Genomic DNA, 16,326 nt, shown 5'->3' with positions numbered 1-16,326 from the left:
CCAGTGCACCAAAGATAAGCTCCAGATTACTTAAGAAACCTGTAAAGCTCACAAATAAAACCATGAAAACATCTAGATTGCTTCATGATCTACCCGACTCATATCCAGTCAGCCTCAGAGTTATTTTTTTATTATTTAATTGGCAAGGATCTCAGTATGCCATATATGGACAAGCTCCCTTTTCATGCATTCCAGGAGATGGATATTTCATAGATATGGCTACTATATATGTATTGGGAAGACCAATAGAAAAAATAAACTTCTACGTGCTTTGTTATGAAAACCACAGAATGCATTAATTAACCAAGAGACAATGAATTAAACTTTGGTGCTCTGGTTCCTCATCAATAAAATAACAATATATGAGAATTATACACAACACAGTCTAACACATGCTTAAACAAGAAATATAACAAAAATAATTTCAGTTTTTTAAATACCCTTATGTCTGGTAGTGTATATGTAATAAGGATATTTCCATACCCCAGCAAATGGCCCAGAGAAAGTGTCCTATTGATCTGTATTAAACAAAAGTAATTATCTAATAGTTCAAAAATATAAAAATTTGCAGAGAAGGTTGAATAAATGTTTTTCAGTTATATCTGTTTCTCATCCTCCCCTTTCAAATATTCCATATCCCTAAGGGTAAAAAAGTACTCTGAACAGAGCATACAGACAAATACTTTCAGAATTGAACTATGGTACCTTGAGGAGAGGCCAATAAAGAGAAAATAAAGAGGAATCCATGCTTAGAAAAAGGTATTTACTGCTGTAAGTTTCACTCAAAACAATATATTAGGCATCCATTATTTACAAAGTATATTATTAGCTGAAGCCCCTGCCTTCAACAAACTTAAGTGCAATCAAATAGAAAACATTTACACAAATCATTATGTATAAAATAAACTAGAGCCATAAGAATGATACAAATAACTTGCTATTTGAATTCATTTCCATAGCTTCTGGTTGGTGAGAGCAAGAAAGCTTTTATTTAAAAAGGGTACATCTGGCCCAGCCGGCATGGCTCAGTGGTTGAGCATTGAACTATGAACCAGGAGGTCATGGTTCGATTCCCGGTCAGGGCACATGCCCAGGTTGTGGGCTCGGTCCCATGTGGGGCATGCAGGAGGCAGTCTATCAATGATTTTCTCTCATCATTGATATTTCTCTCTCTCTACCTCTCCCTTCCTCTCTGAAATTAAAAAAAAAAAAATGTTTAAAGGGTACATCTGTAATACTTTCAATAATAAAGATAAATTTAAAATAATAAAAAAATTTAATTAATAATAAGAACTTTTATAGAGGAGCTGATAATTAAGGCTGAATTTTGAATAATGGGTAGGCTTTGGACATACAGAAATGAACAGAAATTCGGGTTTTGGATCGAGATCTGCTTTCAAACAGCTACCTCATGATCACGTTAACCTCTGTAATCACTTTTTGCCTGGTCTATAACAAGGCATCAAAATATTAAAGGGCCACGGTGAAGATAGTAATGTATATGAAGTGATTAGCACAGTGCCTGGAAAATCATATATGTTCAATATATTGCAGCTATTATTTCTGAGCCTAATAAAATAAAACTTAGTCAATCCAACATCTTGACACTTATGACCTTAGCTAGAATCACGTGACCTTAGGACTAATTTTCCTCATGTAAAAAAAAATGGTACTGATATCTCACAAAAACCTGTTGGGAGATTGACATAGGTAATGAAATCAATACCAAGGTGTCTTAAGTGTTAATGTTTTATTTTAGTTATTTAGTTGAATTACCTCTACTCATATAAAGTATACTTTATGTGAATGAAAACATTTAGCCAAAGGAGGACCAAAGGGGAGAAATTAAATGAAGACAGATTATGCAGTATGTGGATCAGTTATATTCTGCTTCAAAGGAGCATGTTTTGCCACAAACATTCCAAGACAGCTCAAAATACATGGTTGTAAGTCTGCCTGGTCTGCCTAGATTGCCCAGTGCAGGATAGAAAGCAGATATTGGAATGAGTGGGGTTCCACACAGGTCTCAAAGTGACAGGACAGAACTGGGAAACAGGTTCCAAATGTCATTTGTACCCACATTCTCAGGGTTAGAAAACACCTTCTTATCTAATTCCTTAAAATGTTCAATCCCCAAACTATAACTTTTCCAAATAAGACTCGTGAAGAGGTCACTTCACCTCTAACACACAGTCATTAATCTAATACAGAAAAGTTATTAAGTAAAATTGCCTTCCTCCAGTTTACTTGGCCTGGCTAACTATGTTTTCTCTAAACATTCCATTTTAAAAGCACGATGTCAAAAATGCCCCAACAACTAAATGGTATTGTAGGAAATGGGCCTCTGAGATCCATCTCCAGCATGGTTGGCTTTTGATGGAAACAGTTGCTGAATTTTCCCAGGACAAACAGAATGTAGGGAGGAGAGAAGAGGATATGGGAACAAAGAACTGTGGACGTGTGCCAGCAGCATGGTGCCTCCCCCCCCAGCCAACCAGGTGCCTGCCTCAGCTAGACAGGGGGAGGTGGAGGCAACTTGAAAAGGCCTCAGACCAATTTTTTTTTAATGGCCCAAAGGGAGACATATGAGGAAACAGGTGACCCCATAGTATTCAGCCAATGAGGAACTGGAGGAGGGACTGAATAAATAGGCTAGGTTTGCGCCCCAGGTATGCCTGTACACCTGCTCTCGAGAATGTATTAAACGCCTCATTTTTGCCATACTTCTGTCTCCAAGTCTGTTATTTGAATTCGGACAGGTGAACATTCTCACAGTATTAATACAAAGTATGGAAGTAAAGCAGCTTTTAGCATTACTATCTGTACTCAAAAGCTACATTTTGGGGAAAAACAGATTTGCTATACTGCTTGGTCAGATATTTTTATATTAATACATGACAAGGCACTATTACTTTTTCCTCCCTTCTGCAAGAAAGGTTGTATGATCTTGATGGCAGACAATATCTCTCCTTTCCAAAATTCAATCCATTTTGGAGTCACCTTAGTTACTCTTATGATACTCTGCAAGGAATTGCCAGTGTGAAGAAGAGCTGTAGATCTGGGAAGTACTTTTGGCTACCCAAAAGCCTCCAATTCTATGAACCATTCTGTTTGCCATGATGGAAAGATATGGGGAAAGAATTTAAGACTTGGTATCCACATTAGGCTCTCCCTTGTCTTGATTTCAGAATTACCAAGCCCACAAGCCCTAGTGGACAGCCAATGTCTTAGGCAGCTGCAGACTGGTGAATGCGTCTTAGAGAATACAATGAAAGTTACAAAACCTCTACACCACCAGGGCAAAGTCACTCTAAAAAGGCATCTTTTAGATGCCCCATGAATATCCTAGAAAAAGGAGAACTATTTCTGTTTTTGATTTGTTTTCTTTATTGAATTTATTGGGGTGACATTGGTTTCAAGTGTACAGGTTTCAAGTGTACAACTCTACAGCACATTGTAGGCTCACCACCCAAAGTCAAGTCTCTTTCCGCCACCATTTATCCCCTTTTGATAATGACCATACTGTTGCCTGTGTCATTTGGGTTTTTTGTTTATTTGTTTGTTTTTTGGTCCCTTCATCTTTTTCACCCAGCTCCCTGGGAGAGAGCTGTCAGGCTGTTTTATGTATTTATAAGTCTATTTTTATTTTATTTATTTTGTTCACTGGATTCCACATATAAGTGAAATCATATGGTATTTGTCTTTCTCTTACTGGCTTATTTTATTTAGCATAAATGCTGTCACAAAACATAAGATTGCCTTCATTTTTACAGCATAGTAGTATTCTGTTGTGTAAATGTGCCACAGCTTTTTTATCCACTTATCTACTGATGGGCACTTGGGCTGCTTCCAATCTTGGCTATTGTAAATAATGCTGCAATGAACCCAGGGGTGATATATAGTCTTCCAAATTAGTGTTTCAGGTTTCATCAGATATATCCCCAGAAGTGGAATCGCTGAGTCGTAAGTCAGTTTCATTTTTAATTTTCTGAGTTAGCTCCATACTGGTTTCCACAATAGCTATACCAATCTACATCCCCACCAAGTGCCCAAGGGTTCCCTATTTTCCACATCCTCACCAACACTTGTTTACTGATTTATTAATGATAGATATTCTGACAGGAGTGATGTATTATCTCACTGTGGTTTTAATTTGCATTTCTCTGATGATTAGTGACATTGAGCATATTTTCATACGTTTATTGGCCATCTGTATGTCCTCTTTGCGGACATGTCTATTCAAGTCATTTACCATTTTTTAATTGGACTGTTTTCTCTGTGTTGAGTTGTACAAGTTTTTTGGGTTTTTTTTTTTTAAATATATTTTTATTGATTTCAGTGAGGAAAGGGGAGAGAGATAGAAACATCAATGATGATAGAGAATCATTGATCGGCTGCCTCCTGCACGCCCCCTATTGGGGATCGAGCCCACAACCTGGGCATGTGCCGCTGACCGGAATCGAACCCGGGACCTTTCAGTCTGCAGGACGCTCTACTCACTGAGCCAAACAGCTAGGGCTGTACAAGTTCTTTATAAATTTTAGATATTAACCCCCTCTCAGATGCATCATTGGCAAATATGTTCTCCCATTCAGTGGGTTGTCTTTTCATTTTGTTGGTTTCCTTTGCTCTGAAAAAGCTTTTGTTTTATGTGTCTCATTTGTTTATTTTGTCTTTTGTTTTCCTTGTCCAAGGCAATTTACCAAAAAATATATATACTTCTATGAGAAATGTCAAAGGTTTTATTGCCTATGTTTTCTTCTAGGATCTTAATGGTTTCATGACCTACATTTATGTCTTTAATATATTTTGAGTTTATTCTTGTGTATAGGATAAGGAGGTGGTCTAGTTTCAATTTTTTTGCATGTATCTGTCCAATATTCTCAACACCATTTATTAACTTGACTGTCTCTACCCCATTGTATGTTCTTGCCACCTTTGTCAAATATTAATTAACCATAAAGACCTTTACTTGGAAAATTATCGGATACTGAAGAAATTAAAGAAAACACAAATAAGTGGAAGCATATACCATGTTCATGGATAGGAAGAATGAATTAACATCATTAAAATGTCCATACCAAAAGCAATCTATACATTCGACACAATTCCTATTAAAATACAATAGTATATCTCACAGAACTAAAAAAATATTTCAAAAACATATATGAAACCACAAAAGACCCCCAAATAACCTCAGCAACCGTGAGAAAAAAAGAATAAAATTGGAAGTATCATGCTATCTAATATCTACTACCAGGCCATGGTAATCAAAACAGCATGGTCCTAACATAAAAATAGGCATACAGGTCAATGAAACAGAATAGAAAGCCCAAAAATAAACTGTTTTGTATTTTTTGTATTTTTTTATTATTTATTAAACTTATTGGGGTGACATTGGTCAACATGAACATATAGGTTTCAGGTGTGTGTTGTCTTGTATATTTTTAAAAACAGACTTATGGGCAAAATCCAAGAATCTTAGATTTGAAAGGATCCTGGAACACTATCTACTCCCTTTGTCTTACAGATGGAAAAAAAACGTCCAAAGAAGATGAATGTCTGAGCCAAGACTGGGAGCTGTGGCTTCAAAGTTCTAGTCCAGTGAGAACTCTATCTCACCAAGTTATGCCATTCTTTGGGTTACCAGCTCTCCAAATCACTATCACATCCCTCTCTCTACAAGTCATTCTGCTGTCTCACACTAATGCATAGAATTCCCATGTAATGACTGATTAGAACCTAAAGCTATATATTAAATACTAGAGGCCTGATGCATGAAATTCGTGAAAGAGTAGGTAGGCCTTCCTTCCCCCGGCTGCTGGCACTGGCTTCCCTCTGGCAGCTGGGACCCAGGCTTCCCTCGCAGCCCCGGCTTCGTCTGGAAGGTCATCCAGAAGGACGTCCGGTCTAATTAGCATATTATGTTTTTATTATTATAGATATCTCACTTTATTCTACTTTCAGGGAACGGAACATGTCAGTATTCAGTATTCATTATATACAGGCGTGCTTTCCAGATTTCCTTCCTCAGGTGTCAAATTTGTCTATTACCTAGAGTAAGTTTTTCTATGCTTCAGTTTTCTAAAACATCTAAATACACGTCTAAATACATTCCGTTTCCCCCAGAAATAATCACTACTATCTTAACGTTCTTGAAAGCTGTCAAGTTTACCACATATAAAACATTAAGTAATCTTAAAAAGAAAAAAAAGTCCTTAGTTTTTAAGTTAGAAAACCAATTACACAGAATAAAGTGCCTTTTCTGTCAAAGGTTCTCAAAGTACTTTCTAATTAGAACCGTTCTCCTCTTTACAAATAATGCTGCCCTCCTGCAGGTGGAACAAATAGGTCATGCAAGATCATAAACCAAACCAATGTAAAAACAGGGCTCCAAAACCCAAAGGTTAGTGAGCCTTCCTCAGTACTACAAAGATAATCTCTTAAAACACTCAATTACCAACTAATACTTTCATCCTATATAATAAAGCGGCAATATGCAAATTGACCATCACTCCAACACACAAGATGGCCACCCCCATGTGGACACAAGATGGCCGCCACAAGATGGCCAACAGGGGAGGGCAGTTGTGGGCGATCAGGTAGCAGGGGAGGACAGCTGGAAGGAACCAGGCCTGCAAGGAAGGGCAGTTGGGGGGGACCCAGGCCTGCAGGGGAAGGAAGTTGGGGGCGACCAGGCCAGCAGGGGAGGGCGGTTAGGGGTGACTGGGCCGGCAGGGGAGGACAGTTGGGAGCGACCAGGCCTGCAGGGGCGGGCAGTTGTAGGGGAACCAGGTCAGCAGGGGAGGACAGTTAGGGGCGACCAGGCTGGCAGGGGAGGGCAGTTAGGGCCGACCAGGTTGGCAAGGGAGGGCAGTTAAGGGTGATCGGGCCAGCAGGGGAAGGCAGTTGGGGACAACCAGGCCGGCAGGGGAAGGCAGTTAGGGGCAATCAGGCCAGCAGGGGAGCAGTTAGGCATCGATCAGGCTGGCAAGGGAGTGGTTAGGGGGTGATCAGGCAGGCAGGCAGGCAGGCAGGCAGGCGAGTGGTTGGGAGGGAGTGGTTAGGGGGTGATCAGGCAGGCAGGCAGGCAGGCAGGCGAGTGGTTGGGAGCCAGCAATCCTGGATTGTGAGAGGGATGTCCGACTGCCCACTGGGATCGGGCCTAAAGGGGCAGTCAGACATCCCTCGAGGGGTCCCAGATTGGAGAGGGTGCAGGCTGGGCTGAGGGACACACACACACACACACCCACACACACACACCATGCACAAATTTCATGCACAGAGCCTCTAGTATGTAAATAAAGAAGCGGCTCAAATACGTGCCTTTAAACTTTTCAGAACTTTGACTTTATGTTGAATGAAAGGGGCTAAGCAAGCAGTGGATGAAATATTTGAAAATAATTTGTTGCCTTAAGCCTAAAATATTTCCCTATCTTCCTTTTTATATTTACCTTCTAAAACAGCGGTGGTCCGTGAGGTCTGAAAGGTTGGCGACCACTGAATTAGAATAGGGGGCAATTAAAGCACTTGTACTGAGTCATTCAGCTAAGAGCTATAATTCAGACAACCAGCAAGGTTTGAAGATGATGTTTTAAGCCACTTCTTTAGTAAGATTTCTAAGATAGGCTCCAAATCTTGCAAAATGACACCAAGAGTCTACTAGTGGCTTTGATGAAAAAAATATAATAAGATCAGAACTTGGCTGGAGATCCTGGCTAGAGAACCAACTATGCTGATCAACTGAAAAAAAAAATAAAATAAAATAACAAGAGCCAAGTAGCCTGAATGTTACTTTCAATTATTTTTAATATAGCCAATTCTCTTTGAATTCTAAAGATTCCTACATTCTTGGACATAGGTATCTACTCTAATGAAGTGTCCCCTTCCTTCTTCTCTTTTTCTCCCCCCCCCCCATACAAATACACATAAAATAATTGCAGCAAAAATATACCATGCCTAGCTTAAAAGTTCATGCAATGTACTTGAAATTTTAGAGTTTATATGGGTAAAGGCTGTATTTATACCCATCCCCTCCCAGAGAGATGTTTTATTGCTTAAAGGGAAGAAAATTTAATAAAGTTAAACTAGGAGCTGTGCTTTTTAAAATTTTTATTATAAACAGTATCTTCATTTCTCTTATATGCCAATCTCCCTTTTATCACTCCCAACTTGCACCTATGCAAATCCTAACTAAATGTTTCCCAAGTCTTATTTCTCCCTCCATTCATGTAATCATAAATTAGTCCTGCCAATACTGATCACTTCCCCCACCCTTTTTTTTTTTAATCCTCACTGAGGACATGTTCACTGACTTTTAGAGAGGGGAAAGGGGGGCAGAGGAGAGAGAGAGATTGGTTTCCAAGCATCAAACCCCCAACCTAAGTACTATGTGCCTTGACTGGAAATGGAATGAACCCAACACTCCAACCAACTGAGCCACACCAGCCAGAGCCCAATCACTTTCTAAACTCAAGAAAAAACATGCACTTTTCTGTTGTCATATGTATTCACTGCTTCCTCAACTAGTTAAAGAAAGTTCCTTGTGTATAGAAACTACTCCATACTTAGTTTGTCTCCTTTGTGCCTAGACACTGGTTATGCTTCCAAAAAATAACTTCAGTAAGTATTTGTATTTTCAGAGGGAAGTATATTAAGCATTTTTTGAATACTCCCAAAAATCAATTTTTATAAAGCTTATTAAAATGAGATTTTGCCGTCAATCATTTTACAAGTATTAGCTTTGTTATTCTAAGGGCACATGCTTTGGAGAGGAAGCCATGTCAGAATCCCAGCTCCACCACTTAATAGCTGCATGACCCTGGGCAAATTAATTCATTTTTATTGGCCTTTTTCCTTATCTGCATAATAGCACCAACCTGATAGAGTTACTGATGAGATAATGCATGCATGTTTATTTATTATGTTTATGTACAGATCTGGGGAAATATATATACATATATCCAAAAATAGCATTTCTAGGAAAAATAAGGAGAATGAGGTTTGGAGATCTTTTAAAAGAAGCATTTTTGGACCAAAAAAGAAAGATTTTAAAAATATTTCTGTTAAGTGTCATTTAAATAAAATTCACTTTCTATTCAATTCTGTTCACTATTCTTCAATTAGAATTCACCTTTAGAGATGACAAAATCTTGCTTGCAAAACAGCAACAGGACATTATTTTGATTTTGTGTAATTAATTTTTAAAACCTGGGATTAGATTTTTGGTGGAGTGGACCAGATTAGAGTCACATGAGTGGAGAAGATAAATGTGGTTTTCCAATCTATACTTAGTATCAGACACATCTGTTAACTTTCTGCTCAAACTTTGCTCCAGTAGTTAATTTAGAAAATCTATTACCCTATAACCAATATGATTTGTTGATGTGCACTGTTTCAATGATATTAGACAGGCACAGGAAACACAATGACACCTACCAATATTCTCTTAAAGCTCTAGGGAAAAAGAACAAGAACAGACCAAAAACCCATGAACCTAAAATGATAGGACACTGGACTCTGATCATAAAAGGATTCAGAAACATTGGAAACAAAATCTTTTAACAAAGGAAGCAAGAATCTCAGGACCGAAAAAAAAACACACACAAAAAACCAAGAGTTTAACTATTTAATATCTATCCACAAGGGCAGTCTACAAATATTTGCTATAAATCAGGAAAGGAATTATCTTCATTTTGAATCCTCAGAACCTAGCACAGTGCCTGGATCACAGAATACTGGCTAAGTCAAAGAACAAATGTATTTAATGAATGGTATCAAAAAAGAATTCAGAATATAGCTATTATCCATTTATTGAAAACATTAAAATAGATGTGGGAAATTTTAAATATCTGATACACAAAAAATGAAACAGAAGGAAAAAACTTAAGGTATCTCTCTAGAACAAGAAAATCACAAGCCAGAGCCCCCAATTTATGAACCTGTAACATCTTTAGCAAAGCAAACTGTATATTCTACCTTATCACCAATACATTCTTACTGTAAACAACTAGAATCACTAGAAATCAACTGTACTTCATCTATACTCCCCTTTCTTTTAGAATTATGGCAGTCTTCCCTGCCAATATAACGGATGATAGTAAATTTTGTTTTTGCAAATTTTAAACATTACCAATAAACCAAAATTCTTGTTTCTGAATTCTATGTACATAAGGAATGACTGGCTCAGGCCTCTACTTCTGGAATTACTTTGCCAGAAACCTAACACCTTCCTCTTCACAATGGAGCTCTAAACAACTTCCTCAAACATAGCACTACTCTAAAAATAGGTTATCAACATATTTTAATTAACAACCAAACTAAATCTCCCTCTAGCAAATGAAAAATGAAGCAAAGGTAAGGACGTTGGATGCATATAAAATTAAATTATTTTGTAAAATTTTAACACCTCAATTTACAACTCACTAGGTAATACTAAATAATTTGTGGTCATATTTTGGTTGTTTTATCTTGTTTTTAGGACATTAGGCTACGGTTAACACTTGGAGTGGGGGAAACGAGTTAAGTCGGCTCGCGTGAATTGCGCGTACTCCGCGGGAGCCGTCTTTAACTCGGTTCATATAGATTTGCGGTGGAGTGCGGGAAACGTGTAAACTCGGGCCGATTGTAACTGCGTATTACCAAATATTTGTTTGTAATCCACCCTTTTGGTGGATGGAACAAAACCAAAAGACAGAGCCATCTTATATTTTGGCGGGAAATTCACCCCACACCGGAGTGTTAACATTCCTATGAGATCGTTTTGGCAACATTCTGCAATATTCCATTCCTATCATGAGAATGGCAACAAGTAAAAGCAAGCACATACTTCTGGAGACTAGAATCTAATACATCTCAAGAAAGACAGTTCCAACCTTCCCTTAAAAACAGGCCCACTTTTCCGACACACCAATTCACTTACCTCTCCCATCGCTCTTCCCTCCAGAGCAAGTGCTTGAAAATCATGATTCAGTTCATCCATAGAACGTACCTATTGTTCAGAATAGAGGAGGGAAAAGTTTCAAGTTAGCATCTTGAGTTTTACATACACATTAAACACAACTGAAAAGCTTTTGTTGACTTTCAGATATTGATAAAGACAGTTAACAATTTTCAAGTGATTGAGATTAAACACTCACTTACCTTTAGCCATCAAGGTTCAGCAATGACCCCTGCTTTCTCCCCTCCCATTCCCTTTTGTTTTCAAAACATGAAAAACATATAATCCAAACAAAGAAAAAGCAAATTACAGCACGAGAATTATGTCAGCTATTTTTCATACATTTTAATTTAATTATTAAAGACCAACATACTGAAGAGCAATTACACATGAAGATGATTATGTAACCTAAACCTGGTTGCTAAATCAAAGACCAAGTACTTGTACCCTTGTCCCCAAAGAGGAGCATATAAATTAGGGAACTCATATAATCCAACCCAGTATTTCTTTGATAAACCAAAGAAAAAAGGGTGCCAACTATAACAGAGTGCCCCAACATTTCTCCATACTGGAAGATCTCGGGGAGGCTCCTAGAATCTCAAATTCAGAGGGGAAAAAATAGCATATCACAAGAATTCCTTCAAACTTTACCTATCAGTAAATGTACTACCTACATCATAACCTTTCTGGGCTTCCATTAACTCATTCCTGTCATTACTACAAGGTAACGTTAGGATCAAGGATGAAGCATGAAACAGATTATTCAAAACATTCAAAATTAGTCCTGGCTCAGTTTGTTGGGAGTGTCATCCCATACACCAAAAGGTTGTGGGTTCAATTCCCCATCAGGACACATCCTAGGTTAAGAGCTCAATCCCCAGTCAGGGCATGTACCAGAGGCAACCAATTGATGTTTCTTTCTCTCTGTCTCTTTACCTCTCTCTCTCTCTCAATAAAAACATATCCTCGCTCAGCCAGTGAGGTTCTGCAGTCAGTAAATGCAAAGAAGGTCAAGCTTGGGCCAGGCAGGGAAAGGGAAAAGTACAGAGAACAGGAACCAGAATACAACTCAGGAACCCAATTTAAGGATTTATTAACATGCTGCCTATATATCACCCAACAATCTTAATTTAACTGAACTGACACCACATAAAAATACAGTTGCATTGTTTTAAATCACATTATTTTCAAAACTCAGAACTGATACTATGCTACAAATGGCACCTTGTGTCACTAAGATGTAACAGCTTTGAGATGCTTGCTAAAAATATAAATTTATAAAATTCAAAATGGCCCTGGCCAGGGTGCTTCAGATGCCTGGGCATTGTGCACTAAAAGGTTGCAGGTTCGATTCCTGGTCAGGGCACATGCCTGGGTTGTGGGCTTGATTCCGATAGGGGGCATGTGGGAAGCATCTCATCAATGTTTCACTCTCACATTGATGTTTCTCTCTTTCTTCCTTCCTCTCTCTCTAAAAATCAATTTAATAATAAAAGTAAATGTTTTAATGTTAAAAATGAAGCTAAAATTCAGCCAAGAGAACAAAGACAGAGACAAGCCTTGTTATTATAGTAAAACAGTTTGAAAAGGCCTTGAAACAGAAAGTGTGACCACACTGTAAAGTATTTATTTAAGTAAGCACACTGAATAAGCTCTAAACAATATGCAGTAAAAAAAAAAAAAAAATAGGGGAGCCACAACCGGTTTGGTTCAGTGGATAGAGCGTCAGCCTGCAGACTCAAGGGTCCCAGGTTCGATTCCGGTCAAGGGCATGTACCTTGGTTGCGGGCACATCCCCAGTAGGAACTGTGCAGGAGGCAGCTGATCAATGTTTCTCTCTCATCGATGTTTCTAACTCTCTATCCCTCTCCCTTCCTCTCTGTAAAAAACCAATAAAATATATATATTTTTAAAAGAATTTAAAAAAAATAGGGGAGGATGAGGACAGGATATTAGCTGGAAACTCTACATGTTAAATGAAATCATTTTGAGTTTTAAGGTCAAAGTTAACATTTACAAAGCATGTAAATCAAATGCACAAAGCTCTGTATCTAGCTCTTTCTGAGGAATCTGATCATACATTTAATTAGAGCTAGACCTTTTTTAAAAATCCAAAAATCTACAAATAGTTTTAACCAAGAACACTGAAAATTCTATTATTTCCCAAGGAAAATGTAGGACTAAGCAAAGACATAACATGCAATATGCATATTTATGTAATCATCACAACATTCTCACAGCTTATTCCCATTTAAGAGACTAAGAAATAGCCCAGCTGACATGGCTCAGCGGTTGAGCATCAACCTATGAACCAGGAGGTCACAGTTCGATCCCGGTCAGGGAACATGCCCAGGTTGCTGGCTTGGATCCCCAGTGTGGGGCATGCAGGAGGCAGCCAATCAATGATTCTCTCTCATCATTGATGTTTCTATCTCTCTCTCCCTCTCCCTTCCTCTCTGAAATCAATAAACATATATAAATTTTTTAAAAGATATTAAAAAACAGAGCATCAGAGGTATTACTTACCCAACCATTGTTAAGTAGGGAAGAGGACTTAAATGGCATTGCTAGGATCTAAATCCAGGTCTTCCAATTTAAAGAGCAAGGTCCTTTCTACATCACCAAGCTGCCTTGATGGAAGCCACAGAAGTTTCCATCCCTAGATAAAACTGCCTTCTGCTGTTGGTTTTGGTAAGTATGCTTTCATGGTCTTTCTTGTCTTTGCTTTCCACTGTCTCCTCCCCCTAACTTCAAAATATGCCCACCCTCCCCTTGCAGCAATTTCCACTCCTTTCTATTCTATCTTCCCACTCATCATTCTCTCTCACTACTTATTTGCTCACTAGCTCACCCTCTCAGGTCTCCTCTCTCACTCACTTTAGCTCTCTCTTCACCTCCCATCCTCCCTCTTTCGTGGTGTTTCCATCTGCCTCACCTACCTCTGAGTACTACCTTCCTACCTCCTGTAGAGGACTGTTGAGAAAGCAGCCTCACTTTGTGAAGTTTTCTTTGCTAGTCCAGAACCTCCATTTTAAACCATTTTTCCATAGTTGTCTACACCAGAAAGACCAAATCATTCTCACAAAACTGTTTTTCAATTAGTAAGGAACTTTTTGTTTAAATGGGAGCTACACCTGGTATGGTCATCAACACCAGGCAGCCAAAATTCTTCCTAGAAAACATAACTAATGATCAGAAATCAGATGCTCAGGAATTAAGATAAATCAAAGAATGAAGACAGAGGAATGTAAATAATATTATAAGCAGGTAACAAAAAGCCTTTTCTATCATAAAGGAGAAAGGCTGGCTGTAAATTACTATTATCAGAGTAAATGCTCTCATGAAGACAGAATAATCTTTTCAAGTTCTTGTACTCAAACTCTTCTTCCTCTAGAATTCAATTTGAGTGGCCAATGTTAATTTCCAGTATTACTAAAATTCCTTCACTTTTGCTAAATGTTTCTAAGACTCCACTAACTGATCTTATCTATCTCCTTTGATTTCACAAAATTATTTCCTATTTTTCTCTTTGGGCTACTTGCCAGTAATGTAACTTTCTCATGTCCATCCAGGACTTTCTCTACTGCTACCCCTCCCCATAAAGGCATCTCCCACTCCCTTTATTAAAGAGTCAAAGCAAGAGGCCACTTCAGTGCCTGACCTACCTCTATATTCCTCTCTTCATCCCACCCAATGATACATGACCTATGCTTCTGAGTTTCCCTTCCATTTCCAGATCCCAGAACTTTCTTTTGTAAGCCTCAACATCTGCCTTCTTCTAACAGGGATTCCATCCTAACTAGAACCATAATTTAGCAAATTAAGTGTGTGCTTAACCATTCAGGAAGTTATAAAATCAAAACAGATATACTCAGAACTATACATCACATATGGAAAATAAAAAACCAGCCTTAGCCAGTTTGGCTCAGTGGATAGAATGTCAGCCTCCAGACTGAAGGGTCCCAGGTTCAATTCCAGTCAAAGGTACATGCCTGGGTTGTGGGCTCAACCCCCAGTAGGGGGTGTGCAGGAGGCAGCCAATCAATGATTTTCTCTTATCATTGATATTTCCATCTCTCCCTCTCCCTTCCTCTCTGAAATTAATAAAAATATATTTTAAAAAATAATAAAAAGGTGCTAAAGCCAAAAAAAAATTGAAAAAATTAGGCAAAAACATCACAAATCTTTATTTTAAAAATCATATTCTAAGTGCCTACCCTATCCATCACCCCTTGAGAAACCCTACTTACCATACCCAATGTTCCATATACACTTATCAGAATCACCAATGAATGTTACACACTTCACTGTTTCCTCATATATAAAACTGAGATAATGGGCTATTTTACAAGTTTGTTATAATGATTAAGTGAGGTAAAATGTCCAACTTAGTAGGCACTTATTCAACTGGACCCACTTCACAGATCATTCTCTTTAAGAGACTAAAATGCCTCCTCCACAGATTCATTCCTTCTTTCCCTACCCTCAGTTAGTACAGGGCATGCTTTGCTCATTTCTTGGGGAAAAGGAGGGCGGGGGCGCAAGGGCAGCAGGAAGTTCTATCCAGTTATTTCCATAATCAATACATTAGAAGTACGTACCTAGATCATGTGAACAGCTAACTTACTTTCTTTTTTTTAATATGTCTTTATTGATTTTTAGAGAGAAGAAAGGAGGAGGAGAGAGAGATAGAAACATCAATTGGCTGCCTCCTGCACACCTCCTACTGGTGATTGAGCCTACAACCTGGGCATATGCCCTGATCGGGAATCGAACCCTGGTTCCTGGGTCGGTGCTCACCCACTGAGCGCCACACCAGCTGGGCCTAACTTATTTTCTAAAACTTAGCATTTCAAAAGTACTTTCATTTTTCTCTCTTCTCAATTTCCAGCTAAATAATCCGGAGAAACTTCCATTCTCCTTTCTCATCCATTCCAAAACTTAAAAAAAAAAAAAAAAAAAAATCATTGCATGTTCTTTCAGTTCTCATTTTGTGAAGAAGAATCTCAGTAAAGTCACCATGTAAAATTCCTTCATTCCTTCACTTAGTAGTACATACCACTATGTCTCCTGATTCTCCTACCTCTCTATTTAGATTTTGTCTCTCTTTTTGCCAGCCAACATTGCTATCAAAGAAAAAAAATTTAAACTTAAACTTAGGCACAAAGGAATCCTAATGTAAGAAGTTAATGACACAAAAACGTTATGAATCATAATTTACTAGAGGCCCGGTGCACGAAATTTGTGCACTGGGGGGCGGGGGGCGGGTGTCCCTCAACTCAGCCTGCACCCTCTCCATCAATCTGGGAACCCTCAGGGGATTGGACTGCGGTTTAGCACAATCGGGACTGCTGTCTCCAAACGCTCGCTGCTGCTGATGCCCTAAC

General features: G+C 38.5%; 1 protein-coding gene across 25 annotated transcripts in view; it reads right to left on the bottom strand.

Moving 5' to 3' along the window:
* The window catches only part of PUM1 (pumilio RNA binding family member 1), a 121,837-nt gene that overhangs the window by 86,659 nt on the left and 18,852 nt on the right, over window positions 1-16,326 (bottom strand). For 23 of the 25 annotated variants that reach the window (XR_002826296.1, XM_014468240.2, XM_014468242.2 and 20 more), the window contains exon 2: window positions 10,922-10,990. The exons of the other annotated variants lie outside the window; for them this stretch is intronic. Coding sequence is in view for 22 of the 23 variants with exons in the window: in XM_014468240.2 (XP_014323726.1) it covers window positions 10,922-10,990 (69 nt within the window). In the remaining variant the exon portion in view is untranslated. The remainder of the gene's footprint in view (window positions 1-10,921; window positions 10,991-16,326) is intronic. 25 annotated transcript variants of the gene reach the window in all.

Source organism: Myotis lucifugus, unplaced genomic scaffold (genome assembly GCF_000147115.1).
Source record: "Myotis lucifugus unplaced genomic scaffold, Myoluc2.0 scaffold_438, whole genome shotgun sequence".
Lineage (NCBI taxonomy): Eukaryota > Metazoa > Chordata > Mammalia > Chiroptera > Vespertilionidae > Myotis > Myotis lucifugus.
This window is presented reverse-complemented; position numbering and strand designations above follow the sequence as displayed.